The sequence below is a fragment of the Mustelus asterias genome, unplaced genomic scaffold, assembly GCF_964213995.1.
Source record: "Mustelus asterias unplaced genomic scaffold, sMusAst1.hap1.1 HAP1_SCAFFOLD_100, whole genome shotgun sequence".
Classification (NCBI taxonomy): domain Eukaryota; kingdom Metazoa; phylum Chordata; class Chondrichthyes; order Carcharhiniformes; family Triakidae; genus Mustelus; species Mustelus asterias.
In genome coordinates, this window is record NW_027590147.1 from 250,116 (window position 1) to 271,492 (window position 21,377).

General features: G+C 45.0%; 2 protein-coding genes across 2 annotated transcripts in view; one reads left to right on the forward strand and one right to left on the reverse strand.

Moving 5' to 3' along the window:
- The window catches only part of LOC144484333 (uncharacterized), a 71,952-nt gene that overhangs the window by 10,717 nt on the left and 39,858 nt on the right, over positions 1-21,377 (reverse strand). The window contains 1 exon segment of the mRNA XM_078202872.1: positions 20,549-20,584. Coding sequence (XP_078058998.1) covers positions 20,549-20,584 — 36 coding nt within the window.
- LOC144484314 (uncharacterized) lies at positions 9,932-14,267 on the forward strand. Its single transcript, XM_078202855.1, has 2 exons — positions 9,932-10,012; positions 12,618-14,267. The coding sequence occupies exon 2, from the start codon at positions 12,969-12,971 to the stop codon at positions 13,977-13,979; it is 1,011 nt and encodes a 336-aa protein (XP_078058981.1). The 5' UTR covers positions 9,932-10,012; positions 12,618-12,968; the 3' UTR covers positions 13,980-14,267.

Consider the following 21,377-nt stretch of genomic DNA (forward strand, 5'->3'; position numbering starts at 1 on the left):
ATCCCCCAGACCCGAATATAAAACAGTGAACATTACCCCCCCCTCAAACCCGAATATAAAACAGTGAACATTATACCGCCCAGACCCGAATAAAGAACAGTGAACATTATCCCCCAGACCCGAATATAAAACAGTGAACATTATCCCCCAGACCTGAATATAAAACTGTGAACATTATCCCCCCCCGACCCGAATATAAAACAGTGAACATTTTCCCCCCAGACCCGAATATAAAACAGTGAACATTATCCCCCCCAGACCCAAATATAAAACAGTGAACAATATCCCCCCCAGACCCGAATATAAAACAGTGAACATTATCCCCCAGACCCAAATATAATAGAGTGAACATTATCCCCCAGACCTGAATATAAAACAGTGAACATTATCCCCCCAGACCCGAATATAAAACAGGGAACATTATCCCCCCCAGACCCGAATATAAAACAGTGAACATTATTCCCCCCCAGACCCGAATATAAAACAGTGAATATTATCCCCCCCAGACCCGAATATAAAACAGTGAACATTATCCCCCCAGACCTGAATATAAAACAGTGAACATTATCCCCCAGACCCGAATATGAAACAGTGAACATTATCCCCCAGACCCGAATATAAAACAGTGAACATTATCCCCCAGACCCGAATATAAAACAGTGAACATTATCCCCCAGACCCGAATATAAAACAGTGAACATTATCCCCCAGACCCGAATATAAAACAGTGAACATTATCCCTCAGACCCGAATATAAAACAGTGAACATTATCCCCCAGACCCGAATATAAAACAGTGAACATTATCCCCAGACCCAAATATAAAACAGTGAACATTATCTCCCAGACCCAAATATAAAGCGGTGAACATTATCCCCCCCAGACCTGAATATAAAACAGTGAACATTATCCCCCCCAGACCCGAATATAAAACAGTGAACATTATCCCCCAGACCCGAATATAAAACAGTGAATATTATCCCTCAGACCCGAATATAAAACAGTGAACATTATCCCCCCCAGACTCGAATATAAAACAGTGAACATTATACCGCCCAGACCCAAATATAAAACAGTGAACATTATCCCCCAGACCCGAATATAAAACAGTGAACATTATCCCCCCCAGACCCGAATATAAAACAGTGAACATTATCCCCCAGACCCGAATATAAAACAGTGAACATTATCCCCCCGCAGACCCGAATATAAAACAGTGAACATTATCTCCCAGACCCGAAAATAAAACAGTGAACATTATCCCCCCCAGACCCGAATATAAAACAGTGAACATTATCCCCCCCAGACCCGAATATAAAACAGTGAACATTATCCCCTCCAGATCCGAATATAAAACAGTGAACATTATCCCCCCCAGACCCAAATATAAAACAGTGAACATTATCCCCCCCAGACCCAAATATAAAACAGTGAACATTATCCCTCCCAGACCCAAATATAAAACAGTGAACATTATCTCCCAGACACAAATATAAAGCAGTGAACATTATCCCCCCCAGACCCAAATATAAAACAGTGAACATTATCCCCCCCAGACCCGAATATAAAACAGTGAACATTATCCCCCAGACCCGAATATAAAACAGTGAACATTATCCCCCAGACCCGAATATAAAACAGTGAATATTATCCCTCAGACCCGAATATAAAACAGTGAACATTATCCCCCCCAGACTCGAATATAAAACAGTGAACATTATACCGCCCAGACCCAAATATAAAACAGTGAACATTATCCCTCAGACCCGAATATAAAACAGTGAACATTATCCCCCCCAGACCCGAATATAAAACAGTGAACATTATCCCCCCCAGACCCGAATATAAAACAGTGAACATTATCCCCCCCAAAACCCGAATATAAAACAGTGAACATTATCCCCCCCAGCCCTGAATATAAAACAGTGAACATTATCGCCCAGACCCGAATATAAAACAGTGAACATTATCCCCCCCAGACCCGAATATAAAACAGTGAACATTATCCCCCCCCAGACCTGAATATAAAACAGTGAACATTATCCCCCAGACCCGAATATAAAACAGTGAACATTATCCCCCCCAGACCCGAATATAAAACAGTGAACATTATCCCCCCCAAAACCCGAATATAAAACAGTGAACATTATCTCCCCCAGACCTGAATATAAAACAGTGAACATTATCCCTCAGACCCGAATATAAAGCAGTGAACATTATCCCTCAGACCCGAATATAAAACAGTGAACATTCTCCCCCCCAGACCCGAATATAAAACAGTGAACATTATCCCCCCCAGAGCCGAATATAAAACAGTGAACATTATCCCCCCCGAGACCCAAATATAAAACAGTGAACATTCTCCCCCCCAGACCCAAATATAAAACAGTGAACATTATCCCCCCCAGACCCGAATATAAAACAGTGAACATTATCCCCCAGACCCGAATATAAAACAATCAACATGATCCCCCCCAGACCTGAATAAAAAACAGTGTACATTCTCCCCCCAGACCCGAATATAAAACACTGAACATTATCCCCAGACCCGAATATAAAACATTGAACATTATCCCCCAGACCTGAATATAAATCAGTGAACATTATCCCCCCCAGACCCGAATATAAGACAGTGAACATTATCCCCCAGACCCTAATATAAAACAGTGAACATTATCCCCCCCAGACCCGAATATAAAACAGTGAACATTATCCCCCAGACCCAAATATAAAACAGTGAACATTATCCCCCAGACCCGAATATAAAACAGTGAACATTATCCCCCCCAGACCCGAATATAAAACAGTGAACATTATCCCCCAGACCCAAATATAAAACAGTGAACATTATCCCCCAGACCCGAATATAAAACAGTGAACATTATCCCCCAGACCCAAATATAAATCAGTGAACATTATCCCCCCCAGACCCGAATATAAGACAGTGAACATTATCCCCCAGACCCTAATGTAAAACAGTGAACATTATCCCCCCCAGACCCGAATATAAAACAGTGAACATTATCCCCCAGACCCGAATATAAAACAGTGAACATTATCCCCCCCAGACTCGAATATAAAACAGTGAACATTATCCCCCAGACCCGAATATAAAACAGTGAACATTATCCCCCCCAGACCCGAATATAAAACAGTGAACATTATCCCCCCCCAGACCCACATATAAAACAGTGAACATTATCTCCCAGACCCAAATATAAAGCGGTGCACATGCCCTCCCCAGATCCAAATATAAAACAGTGAACATTATCCCCCAGACCCGAATATAAAACAGTGAACATTATCCCCCCCAGACCCGAATATAAAACAGTGAACATTATCCCCCCCAGACCCGAATATAAAACAGTGAACATTATCCCCCAGACCCGAATATAAAACAGTGAACATTATCCCCCCCAGACCCGAATATAAAACAGTGAACATTATCTCCCAGACCCGAATATAAAACAGTGAACCTTATCCCCCCCCCAGACCCGAACATAAAACAGTGAACATTATCCCCCAGACCCGAATATAAAACAGTGAACATTATCCCCCCCAGACCCGAATATAAAACAGTGAACATTATCCGCCCCAGACCCGAATATAAAACAGTGAACATTATCCCCCAGACCCAAATATAAAACAGTGAACATTATCCCCCAGACCCAAATATAAAACAGTGAACATTATCCCCCAGACCCAAATATAAAACAGTGAACATTATCCCTCCCCAGATCCAAATATAAAACAGTGAACATTATCCCCCAGACCCAAATATAAAACAGTGAACATTATCCCCCAGACCCGAATATAAAACAGTGAACATTATCTCCCAGACCCGAATATAAAACAGTGAACATTATCCCCCCCAGACCCGAATATAAAACAGTGAACATTATCCCCCCCACACTTGAACACAAAATTGTCCTGATGGATTCAGACAGCAGTATCACAATATTCCAAATGTGTTTTTTCCAGGAATAGATTCAGCGTCTGCATCACTGGAGGCCAGAGATCCTCTCCTCAAACTCGGCTCATGTGAGGAATCCCTCCAATGAGGCTCAGGAATGCTACAACCAGAGTCACGTGACCACCAAGTAACTGAACAAACTACCGCAACGTTGAAGATGTGTTTCAGTGTGAAATGATTTGTTTAACCTGTTGCTTCAGATTTGAGAGAAATTTTCCCTTTCTGGGGTAATTTGACCTTGACCCAGGCACTTTTCAGATCTGAAAGTGATGGCCTTTAGCACAACCACAAGGCTGCACAATACAGAGGGAACACTAATCTGTTTCATTCTGCAACTATGTCGTGGTTACACGAGTGATACTGTCCACTAATTAGCTGCCAGCACCAAAAAGGCATTCAGCCTCCCACACAAATGAGCAAGGCTGGGTATGAATATCTTTGATGTGGAGATGCCGGCGTTGGACTGGGGTAAACACAGTAAGAAGTCTAACAACACCAGTTTGGTGAGCTTGACGTCCGTGGCAGGGAAGTTGTTGGAGAGGATTCTTAGAGACAGGATGTATGTGCATTTAGAACGAAACAATCTCATTAGTGACAGACAGCATGGTTTTGTAAGAGGGAGGTCGTGCCTTACAAATTTGGTGGAGTTTTTCGAGGAAGTGACAAACACGGTCGATGAAGGAAGGGCCGTGGATGTCGTCTATATGGATTTCAGTGAGGCATTTGACAAAGTCCCACATGGCAGGTTGGTTAAGAAGGTTAAGGCTCATGGGATACAAGGAGAAGTGGCTAGATGGGTGGAGAACTGGCTTGGCCATAGGAGACAGAGGGTAGTGGTCGAAGGGTCTTTTTCCGGCTGGAGGTCTGTGACCAGTGGTGTTCCGCAGGGCTCTGTACTGGGACCTCTGCTATTTGTGATATATATAAATGATTTGGAAGAAGGTGTAACTGGTGTAATCAGCAAGTTTGCGGATGACACGAAGATGGCTGGAATTGCGGATAGCGAAGAGCATTGTCGGGCAATACAGCAGGATATAGATAGGCTGGAAAATTGGGCGGAGAGGTGGCAGATGGAGTTTAATCCGGATAAATGCGAAGTGATGCATTTTGGAAGAAATAATGTCGGGAGGAGTTATACAATAAATGGCAGAGTCATCAGGAGTATAGAAACACAGAGGGACCTAGGTGTGCAAGTCCACAAATCCTTGAAGGTGGCAACACAGGTGGAGAAGGTGGTGAAGAAGGCATATGGTATGCTTGCCTTTATAGGACGGGGTATAGAGTATAAAAGCTGGAGTCTGATGATGCAGCTGTATAGAACGCTGCTTAGGCCACATTTGGAGTACTGCGTCCAGTTCTGGTCGCCGCACTACCAGAAGGACGTGGAGGCATTGGAGAGAGTGCAGAGAAGGTTTACCAGGATGTTGCCTGGTATGGAGGGTCTTAGCTATGAGGAGAGATTGGGTAGACTGGGGTTGTTCTCTCTGGAAAGACGGAGAATGAGGGGAGATCTAATAGAGGTATACAAGATTATGAAGGGTATAGATAGGGTGAACAGTGGGAAGCTTTTTCCCAGGTCGGAGGTGACGATCACGAGGGGTCACGGGCTCAAGCTGAGAGGGGCGAAGTATAACTCAGATATCAGAGGGACGTTTTTTTACACTGAGGGTGGTGGGGGCCTGGAATGCGCTGCCAAGTAGGGTGGTGGAGGCAGGCACGCTGACATCATTTAAGACTTACCTGGATAGCCACATGAGCAGCCTGGGAATGGAGGGATACAAACGATTGGTCGAGTTGGACCAAGGAGCGGCACAGGCTTGGAGGGCCGAAGGGCCTGTTTCCTGTGCTGTACTGTTCTTTGTTCTTTGTTAAAGTCCAACAGGTTTATTTGGAAGCAAAAGCCACTAGATTTCGTCAGGTGGGTGGGAGCCTGACGAAGGAACAGCGTTCCGAAAGCAAGTGGCTTTTGCTACCAAATAAACCTGTTGGACTTTAACCTGGTGTTGTAAGACTTCTTACTATGAATATCTTTGCCAGTGCAGTGCCGGGTACCAGGCTGTACATCCCAGTGAGTGGCTGATAGAATAAAACAGCATGTTCCTTGATTTGTCAGAATAGGTGGTGATTTTTTTCAGCAGGAAACACTCACAAAAGCAAAAATACAATGTTTACTGTGATTACAGATTGGGCAGCACTTGCTGAACAATCCTGAGTGTGCCAATAGCTACACTCATAATCAATTGAAGCTAATCAGTCGAGTTCATAATACGGCTCAGTTATAGTTGCAAGAAGCAACTTACATTTATACGCAGCGATCCTTTCCCTGCAAACAAAAGGGGAATTTTCAAGCCTAGCACCTTTTTTGAATTTCCCAGAAGCTTGAGAAACCTAGTCTTCTATTGATTTCTCCATGGTGATGCTTCAAGTCAATGAGAGTCCACCAATTGTGATCATTTGAAATTTGGCATTCTTCTGTTTGTCCTGATGAGTGCATGATGAAGAGATTCAGCAACAGGTCTCTCTTTTCAGCAATATTCAAGTTCAGTTCTAACAAGTATCTGTGCATTGTTTTATGTTCCTTGATAATTAAATATGATCGTGGAAGTGTCACTGTGAATAATGTGCAAGTCAGTAAGAATTGTCAGCATTTTCTCATTGGAAATCTTAAGCAGTGGAACCTTTCAGACACTGAATTGTACAGTTTGCACCAAACATCAATTTCAGATTGCAGGAAAAGTTCATAAACTTATTATAAAGAAGTTCCTGTTGAGAGTTCCTGAATTTAAAAAAAATCACAGATGGTGCTTTTAAAAAGGGACACAACAGCCCTGAAAATCAGTGACATTTCAGAATATTAAACTTCAGCCAGTTGTAGCGATTGTTAATGTCAGCAGAAACAAACCAAATATTGTCAGACTATCAATCCTGGATGTGATTAAAGCTGCAGTAACTGCAAAATCCAACTCCTGCTGACAATTGTGAACTTGCAGATGTGTCAGCAAGTGGGATGACCGAGTGTATCCCTTCCCACACACAGAGCAGGTGAATGGCCTCTCCCCAGTGTGGGTGAGCTCATGTAAATGCAGGCTGCCAGACTGAGTGAATCCCTTCCCACACATGGAGCAAGTGAATGGACTCTCCCCAGTGTGAGTGCGTTGATGTGCAGTGAGGATTGATAACTGCCTGAAACTCTTTCCACAGTATGTGCAAATAAATGGCTTCTCCTCAGTGTGAATTTGCTGATGTGACAGGAGGCCGGATGAATTGGTGAATTCCCTCCCACACGTGGAACAGGTGAACGGCCTTTCCCCAGTGTGAACTCGCTTGTGTGCACTGAGGTTGGATGAAGACCTGAACCTCTTTCCACAGGAAGTGCAGCTGAACAGTCTCTCCTCTGTGTGAACTCGCTGGTGTGACAGCAGGTTAGATGACAGAGTGAATCTCTTACCACACACAGAACAGGTGAATGGCTTCTCTCCTGTGTGAATTCGCTGGTGTGACCAAAGACCGGATGGCCCAGCAAACTCCTTCCCACACAAGGAGCAGGTGAACAATCTCTCCCCAGTGTGAACTCGCTGATGTGCACTGAGGTTGGATGAACATGAGAACACCTTTCCACAGGTGGAGCAGCTGAACGGCCTCTCCTCAGTGTGAGTTTGCTGGTGTAACAGCAGGTGGGATGAGGTAGTGAATCCTTTCCCACACACAGAACAGATGAATGACCTCTCTCCAGTGTGACTGTGTCTATGATTTTCCAGCAAGTACGGATAATTGAATCCTTTACCACAATCATCACATTTCCATGGTTTCTCCATTTTCTCAGCCCCAATGTGACCGTGTCGATGGGTTTCCAACCGGGATGGAGAATTGAATCCTTTACCACAATCCTCACATTTCCACGGTTTGTCCACGGTGCTGTTGTCCTTCTGTCTCTCCAGGATAGATGATTAGTTGAAGCCTCATCCACATACAGACCATGTGTATGGTTTCTCCCCACTGTGAATGGTGTGATGTTTTTCAGGCTGTGTAACTGGTTAAAGCTCGATTCACAGTCAGTTCACTGGAGTGTGTGTGTGTGTGTGTGTGTCTCAGTTCTTTTTCTGTCACATTGAATTTTGAAATTTTCTCCCACTGACAAAACAGGGAATGATTTCTCCCTCCACTGTCAAAAGCAATCATATTCAGGTCATGATGAATCGAATGGCTCTGTCAGACTTTGATCTGAAGTTTAGTTTGAGTTTCCTGTCTGTGAATCCTCCTCTTCTAGTTCCCTACAAAGAGTTTTTAAAAATTACTTAAGAACAGACAATTTCAGTTTCCACGAAACATTTCTCTATCTCATTTATCTTGAGCTGTAATCCCCATCCCACACACTCTCTCTTGTCCCTGAGCTGAAATCAAACTCATTGCCCCATCTCCACTCTGAGCCCAGCTCCCTCTCCCTCCAGCTGGATTCAGTCCTCCAGACCATGTACAGATTGAGAGTACAATCAAGGAGTCAATTATTTTCCTTCCAAGTCAGGGGACGTGCAGCCCCACTGACTCTGTTGTTACCACAATGGGCACATGTGCTCTGCTCACCAATGAAACACCACAGTGACCATTAACATGGGCCTGTTCCGAGGAAAGGCTCCATTTTATTTGTGCCACAACAGCAGCGGAATTACCTCCTGCACAGGGACAAAGGTATCATCAGTCACAGAAAATAATTGCAGCTGGTGTCTCAAACCTCATTTTACCATTTGCTCCCAGACATTCTCAATTCCATTTTGAAATGCAAACTGAAATCTGGCATCATGGGGTAAATTAAAACACATTTTAATGGTCATTTTCAGAATGACTATTCCCGAGAATTAATTCCCAAGTCAGTAAATTAAAATTCTCATCAGCAATGTAGGCGCCACAGTGGTTAGCACTGCTGCCTCACAGCTCCAGGGACCTGGGTTCGATTCCCAACTTGGGTCACTGTCCATGTGGAATGCTGCCCATTCTTCCCATGTCTGTGTGGGTTTTCTCCAGATGCTCCAGTTTCCTCCCATCGTCCAAAGATGTGCCATGCTAAATTGCCCCTGAGTGTCCCGGGATGAGTGGGTTAGAGGGATTAGCAGGTTACATATGTGGGGTTACTGGAATAGGGCCGAGGTGGGATTGTTGTCAGTGCAGACTCGACAGGCCGAATAACCTCCTTCAGCACTGCAGGGATTCTATGAAATACATTGGGAGAATTGCTATTTTAATGGGTATTTTTCACAAATGCTATAAAATGAATTTTCAAAACAAATTAATATTTTCTTCAACAGATGATTAATAAATAAAAAGTATTTAATAAAACAACCACCCAGTGTGGGGTTCAGGATTCTAACTCAGGGTTTCTGAGCCCCAGGAACCACTAACTGAACCAGCCGGGAATTGTCTCCACAAAACTTCCCCAACTCCCTCCCGGGAAAAAGCTGCAAACCCGGGAGCTGCAGCTTTTTACTGGGGGTGTTGGGGCCTCCAGCGGGTGTTTGTGAATCCTCCCCGCCCACCTCCCAGGGTTTCCTTCCTTCCCAGAGATCAGAATCCTCATTGATTTGAGGCCAAAGTGTAACCTCTTATTTATTGTCCCCCTCCCCCATCCTCTGATGTGAACCATCCTCCAGTGGCTGAGCCAGGATGGGGCCGTTAACCTGGGCCTGTTCCCGGGAGGGAGGGAGGGAGAAGCCCCGCAGCTGCAAACCAGGGAGCTGACAATGATTCTGAAGGGTTTGCGGATCCACAAAGTGTTTCCAAATCCTCCCAGCCACCGCCTAACGCTGACTCCGCTTCTCCGGGACAAACAAGCGCCAAGGACAGCAATGACACTGCGCATGCTCCACATCACAATGCCCGGGGGGCTGATTGACGGCAGCTCCGGGCCAATAGGAAGAGGGGGCGGGGCTGGAGGACTGAGCAGAAGCGGCTGGTCCTCCAACCAATCGGAGTGAATGAGGGGCGGGAAGTGCGGGTAATGGCGACGGACAGACGGACGGTTTTAACTCGGAAGCGAGATCAATACAAGGTAGAGGACGGTGCGCGGGGAGCGATGAATCCACCGGGTGGGTGGAGAGGCTCCTTAAACATGTTGTTCAAACCCAATCCCCGGAAATGAACTTCCCGGTCCCCCACTTTGTACCAAATGGAGCGGCAGCTTGTAGTGTTAGACCCGGGCTGACTGCCGCCATTGAGGCTGCATGTGGGAGGCCGGCAGGGATTGTGATCGGAGAGTGAAGCCCTGACGTCACACTGGAATGGGTGAGAGTGTGACGTCACAATGGAATGGGTGAGAGTGTGACGTCACAATGGAATGGGTGAGGGTGTGACGTCACAATGGAATGGGTGAGGGTTCCAGATGAGCTGAGACTGGGCTGGAGTCGGGCGATGGCACTGACATGTGGCCCGGTGGCACAGTGGTTAGTGCAGCTGCCTAACAGCGCCAGGGACCCGGGTTCAATTCCAGCCTCGGGTCACTGTCTGTGCAGAGTTTCTACATTCTCCCCGTGTCTGTGTGGGTTTCCTCCGGGTGTTCCGGTTTCCTTCCACAGTCGAGAGATGTGCCAGTTAGACGGATTGGCCATGATAATTGCCACTTGGTATCAGGGGGATTAACAGGTAAATATGTGGATAGGGCCTGGATGGGATTGTTGCCGGTGCAGGCTCGATGGGCTGAATGGCCTCCTTCTACACTGTATTTTATTATTCATTATTGTTAATTAATTACTATTAATGCTTCTATGAATGAAGGTGGTCTTAATGATGATGTGGACATGTGGCTGGAAGCTCATCTTGGGATGAACTATTTCACCCTGGTTTGTGAACAGCCTGGTTCAGCCTCAGACAGTTGCCAGGAGGAGAGATAAAGTTGTTGGCGGGGGAGTGGAGTTTGTAGTGGGGACTGAACACAATGGGTTCAGTCTTCCCAGTATTTATATGAAATAAATTTCTGTTCTTTCCGTACTGGATGTCAGACAAGTCAGGATGGTGTGTGGGTTGGAGAGGAGCTTGGAGCTCATGGTGTTCACAGGGTTTGGAAATTCTGTCAAAGTTCCTGTTGAGTTGTAGATGTATAAAATCTCTCTCCTCACCTCCGGCCTCTCCTACTTCTCTCTGTTTCCACTCAGAGTGTGGAGATGCCGGCGTTGGACTGGGGTTAGCACAGTAAGTAATCTCACAACAGCAGGTGAGAATCCATAGATATGGATGGAGATTTACAACTTTTTGGGAATGAAATAGGAAAGATTGTTCGATAGAAACTAGAATTGTCTGCTCTGAATTTCTATCCTATACTGATTGTGATGACTTTTGCAAACTAATTTCACAGGATTTTCAATGAGGAATCACAGGCAAAAATCTCAGCGCCACATCTAGACAGAGTCATATTCCTTGGGATCTGAATATAAGAACATAAGAACATAAGAAATAGGAGCAGGAGTAGGCCATCTAGCCCCTCGAGCCTGCCCCGCCATTCAATAAGATCATGGCTGATCTGACGTGGATCAGTACCACTTACCCGCCTGATCCCCATAACCCTTAATTCCCTTACCGATCAGGAATCCATCCATCCGCGCTTTAAACATATTCAGCGAGGTAGCCTCCACCACCTCAGTGGGCAGAGAATTCCAGAGATTCACCACCCTCTGGGAGAAGAAGTTCCTCCTCAACTCTGTCTTAAACCGACCCCCCTTTATTTTGAGGCTGTGTCCTCTAGTTTTAACTTCCTTACGAAGTGGAAAGAATCTCTCCGCCTCCACCCTATCCAGCCCCCGCATTATCTTATAAGTCTCCATAAGATCCCCCCTCATCCTTCTAAACTCCAACGAGTACAAACCCAATCTCCTCAGCCTCTCCTGATAATCCAAACCCCTCATCTCCGGTATCAACCTGGTGAACCTTCTCTGCACTCCCTCTAATGCCAATATATCCTTCCTCATATCTTGTAATATGGAACTGTAGCTACGTTATATATTTCCAGACATCTCTTCCCTCAGAGAGTTGTTAGTCTTTTGGATTTCTCTTCCACACGGACCAGTGGAGGCTGAGGATCATTGAATATATTCCAGTTAGACAGATCTTTGACTGACAAGGGTGTCAAGGGTTATGGGGAACAGAAGATTTTGGAGCAAAAGCTAATATGTGGGGGGATTTCTTCACTGAAGGATGTGGTAAAGCTTTGGAATTCTCAACCCCTGAGGACAGTGAAGCCTCAGTCATCAACTATTTTCAAGAGAGAGATTGATTGGTTTCTAGATATTGAAGATATCAAGGGATATGGGTTTAGTGTGGGGAGAATGATGCTGAGGTAGATGAACAAATTATCTCATTGAATAGTTTAAAAGGCTCGATGGGCCAAATGGCCGACTGCAGCTCCTATTTGTTATGGTCTCTGTGTCCAGGACAGGAAGCAGTGAGCATGGATCTGTCAATCAGCCTCAATCAGCACCTTCAGGAGAATTGGGAGGGTGAATATTAGATACAGCAGAGTGAGAATGGAGGGAGAGTGTGTGGAATGGAGAGTTACAGCTTTTTGGGACTGAAATAGGAAAGAATGTTCCATAGAAACTAGAATTGTCTGTTCTGAATTTCTATCCTGTACTGACACTGATGACTTTTGTAAACCCGTTTTACAGGATATTGAAAGAGGAATCACAGGCCGAAATCTCAAACGTCACATCTCGATCTGACAGAGTCATATTCCTTGGGAGCTGAATATCATCGGCCTTTGAATCTAGAAGGAGAAATGGTTGTCTGGTCTGTCGATTTGAAAAGATTTCAAACATCAGTGTGACTGGAAAAGCACCAACACACTGCCAGACTCGAGTGAGGGTGTTCCAGTGCACTGACTAAAGAGCTTCAACCAGTTACACAGCCTGAATAAATATCACAACATTCGTAGCGGGGAGAGACTGTACTCGTGTTCTGTGTGTGGACGAGGCTTCAACTGATTGTCCACCCAAGACAGAGGCAAGGACACCTGCACCATGGAGAAACCATGGAAATGTGCAGACTGTGGGAAGAGATACAGAGTCCCATCTCTGCTGGAAGCTCATCGGCGCAGCCACACTGGGGAGAGGCCGTTCATCTGCTCTCAGTGTGGGAAGGGATTCACTCGGTCATCTGACCTGCAGACACACCACCGAGTTCACACTGGGGAGAGGCCATTCACCTGCTCTCAGTGTGGGGAGGGATTCACTCAGTCATCCCACCTGCAGAAACACCAGCGAGTTCACACTGGGGAGAGACCATTCACTTGCTCTCAGTGTGGGGAGGGATTCACTCAGTCATCCAGCCTGCAGGCACACCAGCGAGTTCACACTGGGGAGAGGCCATTCAGCTGCTCTCAGTGTGGGAAAGGATTCACTTGTTCATCCCACCTGCGGAGGCACCAGCGAGTTCACACGGGGGAGAGACCATTTACGTGTTCTCAGTGTGGGGAGGGATTCACTCAGTCATCCAGCCTGCAGACACACCAGCGAGTTCACACTGGGGAGAGACCATTCAGCTGCTCTCAGTGTGGGAAGGGATTCACTTGTTCATCCAGCCTGCAGACACACCAGCGAGTTCACACTGGGGAGAGGGCATTCAGCTGCTCTCAGTGTGGGAAGGGATTCACTCAGTTGTCCAACCTGCAGAAACACCAGCGAGTTCACACAGGGGAGAGGCCATTCAGCTGCTCTCAGTGTGGGGAAGGATTCACTTGTTCATCCAGCCTGCAGAGGCACCAGCGAGTTCACACTGGGGAGAGGCCATTCACCTGCTCTCAGTGTGGGGAGGGATTCTGTGATCCATCCAGCCTGCGGAGGCACCAGCGAGTTCACACTGGGGAGAGACCATTCACCTGCTCTGATTGTGGCAAGGGATTCAGTCAATCATCCAACCTGGTAAAGCACCAGCGAATTCACACTGGGGACAGGCCATTCACCTGCTCCGTGTGTGGGAAGGGATTCACTCAGTCACCTCACCTGCTGAAACACCATCATGTTCACGAGTGACTGCAAGGACTGAATTTTGCTGTTTATCACATCAAGGTCCCAACCATTTTCATTGGTGTCTGTTTCTGCTGATGTTAATAAACCCTGGCCCAGTTGTAAGATTTGTATTGTGGATTGTCTTGTCTGAGTCCTGAACTCGTAAATAAAAACAAGAAGTGCTGTAAAAACTCAGCAGGTCTGACAGCATCTCTGGAGAGAGAAACAGAGCTAATGTTTTGACACTGAAGAAGAGTCACATTCAACTGGAAACATTAACTGTTCCTGTCTTTACAGATTCTGTCAGACGTACTGAGATTTTGCAGCAACTTCTGTTTTTAGAATGACGGTGAATAAAGAACAAAGAACAATACAGCACAGGAACAGGCCCTTCGGCCCTCTAAGCCCGCGCCGCTCCCTGGTCCAAACGAGACCATTCTTTTGTATCCCTCCATTCCCACTCCATTCATGTGGCTATCTAGATAAGTCTGAAACGTCCCCAGTGTGTCCACCTCCACCACCTTGCCTGGCAGCGCATTCCAGGCCCCCACCACCCTCTGTGTAAAATATGTCCTTCTGATATCTGTGTTAAACCTCCCCCCCTTCACCTTGAACCTATGACCCCTCGTGAACCTCACCACCGACCTGGGGAAAAGCTTCCCAGCGTTCACCCTATCTATGCCTTTCATAATTTTATACACCTCTATTAAGTCTCCCCTCATCCTCCGCCTTTCCAGTGAGAACAACCCCAGTTTACCCAATCTCTCCTCATAACTAAGCCCTTCCATACCAGGCAACATCCTGGTAAACCTCCTCTGTACTCTCTCTAAAGCCTCCACGTCCTTCTGGTAGTGTGGCGACCAGAACTGGGCGCAGTATTCCAAATGCGGCCGAACCAACGTTCTATACATCTGCAACATCAGACCCCAACTTTTATACTCTAAACCCCGTCCTATAAAGGCAAGCATGCCATATGCCTTCTTCTCCACCTGTGACGTCGCCTTCAAGGATCTGTGGACTTGCACACCCAGGTCCCTCTGCGTATCTACACCCTTTATGGTTCTGCCATTTATCGTATAGCTCCTCCCTACATTATTCCTACCAAAATGCATCACTTCGCATTTATCAGGGTTGAACTCCATCTGCCATTTCTTTGCCCAGGACGAGAAGGGGGATGTAATAACTGGAAATGAGAAAATGGCTGTGGCATTGAACAGGTATTTTGTGTCGGTCTTCACAGTGGAAGACACAAATAACATGCCAAAAATTGATGACAGGAAGGCTATGGCAGGTGAGAACCTAGAAACTATCATTCTCACGAAAGAGGTAGTGTTGGGCAAGTTAATGGGGCTAAAGGTAGACAAGTCTCCTGGTCCTGATGGAATGCATCCCAGGGTACTAAAAGAGATGGCGGGAAAAATAACAAATGCACCTGCGGTAATTTACCAAAGTTCGCTGGACTCTGGGGTGGTTCCTGCAGATTGAAAACAGCAAATGTGACGCCACTGTTTAAAAAAGGAGGTAGACAAAAGGCGGGTAACTATAGGCCGGTTAGCTTAACTTCTGTAGTAGGGAAAATGCTTGAATCTATCATCAAGGAAGAAATAGCGAGACATCTGGATATAAATTGTCCCATTGGTAAGACGCAGCATGGGTTCATGAAGGGCAGGTCATGTTTGACTAATTTGGTGGAATTATTTGAGAACATTACATGTGCAGTGGACAATGGGGAACTTGTGGATGTGGTGTATCTGGATTTCCAGAAGGCATTTGACAAGGTGCCGCACCAAAGACTGCTGCATAAGATAAAGGTGCACAGTGTTACGGGTAATGTATTAGCATGGATAGAGGATTGGTTAAAGAACAGAAAGCAAAGAGTGAGGGTAAGTGGGTGTTTTTCTGGTTGGCGATCAGTGACTAGTGATCCTCAGGGATCAGTGTTGGGGCCGCAATTGTTTACGATTTACATAGATGATTTGGAGTTGGGGACTAAGTGTAGTGTGTCAAAATTCGCAGATGACACTATGCCTTATTCACTACCTGGAGAGAATTCAGAGATTGGTGTAAAACTGGGATCTGCTCCTAAATGAAAGGATCAATGTTTACTTTTGCCACTCTTTTTCGTTTTATATATTTGTAGAAACTTTTGCTTTCTGTTTTTATATTCTGAGCTAGTTTACTCTCATAATCCATCTCACCTTTCTTTATAGCTTTTTTCATGGCTTTCTGCTGACCTTTAAAGGTTTCCCAATCCTCTAGGTTCCCGCTTATCTTTGCCACTTTGTATGCATTTTCTTTCAATTTGATACCTCCTTTATATCCTTCGATATCCATGGCTGATTATCTCTTTTTCTACAGTCTTCCTTATCACTGGTATATACTTTTGCTGAGCACTGTGAAAGATTGCTTTGAAAATCCTCCACTGTTCCTCAATTGTCCCACCATAAAGTTTTTGTCCCAGTCTACCTCAGCCAACTCCTCCTTCATCCCTTTATAGTCTCCTTAGTTTAAGTACAAGACACTGGTTTTGGATTTTACCTTCTCATGCTCCATCTGTATTTTAAATTCAACCAAGGAAGGAATTCAATTACCCATCCCTGCTGGAAACTCATCGACGCAGTCACACTGGGATGAGGCCATTCATCTGTCCCCAGTGTGGGAAGGGATTTGCTCACTCATCTACTCTGCTGAGACACCAGCAAATTCACACTGGGACGAGGCCATTCAACTGCTCTTGTGTCGGAAGGGATTCAGTTGGTCATCCAGTCTCCTGACACACCAGCGAGTTCACACCGCGGAGAAGCCATTCACCTGCACCCAGTGTGAGAAGAGATTCGCTGGACTCATCCAACCGAGCAATACAATGGCGAACTCACAACGAGGAGAGGCCATTCACCTGCTCCCAGTGTGGGAAGGGATTTAATAGTCATCCAAACTAGCAGTACACCAGCGAGTTCACACTGGAGAGAGGCCTTTTACCTACTGTGTGTGTGGCAAGAGATTCATTGACTCATCCAGCCTAGCAATATACCAGCGAATTCACAAAGGGGAGAGGCCATTCACTTGCTCCCGGAGTGGGAAGGGATATGTTACCTCATCCACTCTTCTGAGACACCAGCGAATTCACAAGGAACTATTGTGATTGTATTTTCCTGTTGAGCATATTCAGACTAAACCATGTTCCTTTGGGTCTGTTTCTGCTGAATTGAAAAATAACTTCAGCTCTGTTTAGGTGTTCATATAGTTGGTCTGAGAAGAGGAGGATTTGGGGTCAGGAAACTTGTATAAAGCATCAGATTATCTGAACAGCAGAGAATTTTGTACATGGAAGGAAACAACTCCATTCTCAATCACATTAGGGAGAAGCCATGCAACTGTGGAGACTGAAGTGATTGGTGGACCATTTTTTATGGTTTTCTAATTCAGCACATTTCTATTTTTATTAGTTTACTATCATATTATGGTGAGCACTGCTGCCTCACAGCGCCAAGGACTCGGGTTTGATTCCTGGCTTGGGTCACTGTCTGTGTGGAGTTTGCACGGTCTCCCCGTGTCTGCATGGGTTTCCTCCGGTGCTCCAGTTTCCTCCCAGTCGGAAAGACATGCTGGTTCGGTGCATCAGCTATGCTAAATTCTCCCTCCTGTGTATCCAAATAGGAGCCGGAGTGTGGCAACTTGGGGATTTTCAGTAACTTCATTGCTGCGTTAATGTAAGCCTACTTGTGACACTAATCAATAAACTTAAACTATTTTACATGTAGCTCCGCTGTATCTTTCCAGTCAGAGTCATTACAGCTCAGAAGGAATTCATTGGGTTTCTCAAACCTATTTGACTCTTTGTAGACGAGTTACACGGCCTGAAAAAAACATCACAACATGCAGCGTGGGGAGAAACTGTAGACACGTTCTGTATGTGGACGAAGCTTCAACCTGGAGAGACACAAGGACTCTGGCACCACAGAGAAACTGTGGAAATGGGAGGATTGTGGGAAGGGATTCAATTACCCATCTGCACTGAAAACTCATCAATGCAGTCACACTGGGGTAGAGGCTGTTCAGTTGTGCTGACTGTGGGAAGGGATTCACTCAGTCATCTGCTCTGCAGAAACAGCAAGTTCACACTGGAGAGAGACCATTCACCTGCTCTGAGTTTGGGAAAGGATTCACTGAGTCATCATCTGTGGAGAAACCAGAGAGTTCATCTAGGTGAGAGGCCATTTACTGGCACTCAGTGTGGGAGCAAAAGAATGATTCAACCCCTGTCGAGACATTGTGGCAATCACTCAGATTAGACCCATTATCTGCTCCAACTCTGGGTGTTAACTAAATTATTTGAGATTAAATATATACAAATGGAGGGCATTGATCGGATGAGTGCAAATAAAGAGACACTGTCACAGAGTGGAGTTGGAAGGTATGTACTTGTAATGTTTTACTCTGCAAATAAATCTATTCCAAATAAAGGTTAGCTTCAGTTTCTTCCTTCACCATAATGCTGTCAAGATTATAACATGGTAACAGGGAATGTTTGTCTCATGGTGAATTTTAAAAACTAAAGGAAAGTATATTTCAGGCAGGAGCTTACAATCCCAGCAGTTTTTGTGAGAAATGGTTGAAAGCCAGTGGGAATTGTCAGGGTCTGATTCCCCGCTGATGTTCTTGAAGTCTGAACCATCCGATCAATGTAAGAATGAGGTGAAGATGTGGACACGGGTTCAATCATAGAATCAATCATAGAAACCCTACAGTGCAGAAAGAGGCCATTTGGCCCATCGAGTCTGCACCGACCACAATCCCACCCAGGCCCTACCCCCTTGTCCCTACATATTTATCCACTAATCCCTCTAACCTACACATCTCGGGACACTAAGGGGCAATTTTAGCATGGCCAATCAACCTAACCCGCACATCTTTGGACTGTGGGAGGAAACCAGAGAACCCGGAGGAAACGCACGCAGACACGAGGAGAATGTGCAAACTCCACACAGACAGTGACCCGAGCCGGGAATCGAACCCAGGTCCCTGGAGCTGTGAAGCAGCAGTGCTAACCACTGTGCTACCGTGCTACCCCAGGTTACATCCCGACCAAGGAGAAAACAAGGTCTGGCCTTGGCACTGTCACTTCTTGACAAAAAGATCAGAAGCAAAGTATTTTGTGAGCTGGATGTCCATCAGTTGGATACTGATGAAGGTTTGAATCTTTTATAAAGATTCATTGAGATTTACAAGATAGATGATCTATTGGTTGCCTGTGAAGCATAATTGGACTTTGACAGGTTTCGTGTGAGGGTGAAAGCATCTTTAGTGTGTCTGGATATCGCAACAAAAGACAGGATTGGAACAGCACTAATAGGTGATTGAACCCCAGCAATGACTGGGGAACTATTAATAGGTGTTTCAGGTCTGAATGAAAACATCATCGTGTGATAAACTTTCGCAGTGAGACACAACACAGAGAATTCTGAGGCTGAACACAATGATGATGGTTATCACTCTGAAGGAATTGGAATATCAGAAGGAATTTGGTCCAGTGATGAGTGTGTTAGTCACAGACTCAGTCACCTGTTCTATGTTTGATACATTCAAGCATATGAGTTAGGAGCAAGCATTGGCCACTCAGCCCCTCGAGTCTGCTCTGTCGTTCAGTAAGATAATGGCTGATCTGATTGTAACCTCAACCCCACATTCCCACTTACCCCGTTAACCTTTCACTCCCTTGTTAATCAAGAATCTATCTCGCTCTGCCTTCAAAATATTCAATGGTGATTCTTACAGCAACTTTTGAGGAAGAGTTCCAGGAACTGTCAACCCTCTGGGGAAAAAAAAGTTTCCTCATCTCTGCTTTAAATGAACTTATTTTAAACAGTTACCCCTTGTTCTAGATTCTCCTACTAGAGGAAACATGCCCTCCACATCCACCCTGTCAAAATGCCTCAGGATCTTATATGTTTCAGTTAAGTTGCCTCTTACTGTTCTAAACTCCAGGGGACAAAACCCTCACCTGTCTAACCTTGCCTCATTCCACAGTGGCTGCACCTCAACAGTGTGTGGATCAGATTGAAGATGTTACCAAGATTCACCTCATGGTGAAGAGTGACACAAGGTTAAGGAGTATGAAAGGTTTCCAGTTGGTGATATTAATAGATTGAAGCCACTAAAGAGAGTGTTGATTCCATGTAAAGTAGCTGGAGTCAGCACTCCAGGACTGGTGTAGTCTGGTGTGTCTGACAGTGAACCTGCTCAGTTTAATGTTGAGTGAACCTTTCATGAAAAAGGCACAAATGCAACTGGACATGGAACAAGGAATGATTGTTTTATTTGGAAAGTCAGTAGATCTGCAGTTTACTCAATCAGGACATTATCGTATTCTCTTAACAAAACCTGATGTTTCTAATCATAGGGTTCGAGAAGGATTCGTGACATCAGGCGAAGAGAATCAGAAAAAAATTACAAATTGTCTTGAAGCTGCACAAACAATTTGCTCGTCCTATCGAACAAAGATTAAAAATCCTGCTACAAGATGCAGGGCTGGTTGATGAAGAGTATACGAGACTCAGAACAGATTAGTACAAAGTATCGGACAAAGCGATTACATCCTTCCCTTGGCTCATGAAGAAGTTGCTGTGCATCTAAAGGTATGAGACAAAGACAGAATTATTTTAATTCTACATTTTATCGATATGGTAACCCAACTTAGTCTTTCTCCAATAATACATGGTAAGGACAAAAGGATGATTCTAGAACAAGTCATTGAGAAGTGGACAGGGACTGGACCTGGGGCACCAGCTAGGTTTCTGACTGATAATGGAGGGGAATTTGTTAATGATGAGTTTGGAGACGTGTGTTAAAACATGAACATTCTGGTCAGGAACACGGCAGCTGAAAGTCCTTTCAGTGATGGTCTCTGTGAAAGGAATCACACGGTGATCGATGAAATGCTGCAGAAAATCTCAGCTGATCAGCCAAACTGCAAGTTGATACCTGCACTGGCCTGGACGGTTCATGTAAAGAATTCACTTCAGGTGGTTGGAGAGTATAATCCCTGTTAATTGGTTTGGGAGAAATCCCAAATTACCCTCTGTGCCGGGTGATAAACCTGCTTTCGAAGGGACGACAATTAGTACAATTTTTATTCATTTATTATCGAATTGTTTCACTAAAATAATTGTTCGAGCTAAGAAATTGTGGATCCGAGAAGAGCGGTGTCTTATAATGTAATACTTTGTACAAAATAAAGACCATCATACATTTCTTCTACGATTTGTTTTGAAATATTGTTGTGTGAGTTGTTACAATTTGGGTTGGAAACATTAACGTTTCAAGAGAAATGTAAACACCCAGCGATTAACTGGAAAAATTACATCAGAAGATTCCAGGTTTTTAATCAAAAACAAACTTTCCTTCATATAAAATAGAAATATT

Excerpts from the sequence above, each read along its gene's own strand:
- LOC144484314 (XM_078202855.1), top strand. The coding sequence starts at position 12,969 with ATGGAGAAACCATGGAAATGTGCAGACTGTGGGAAGAGATACAGAGTC.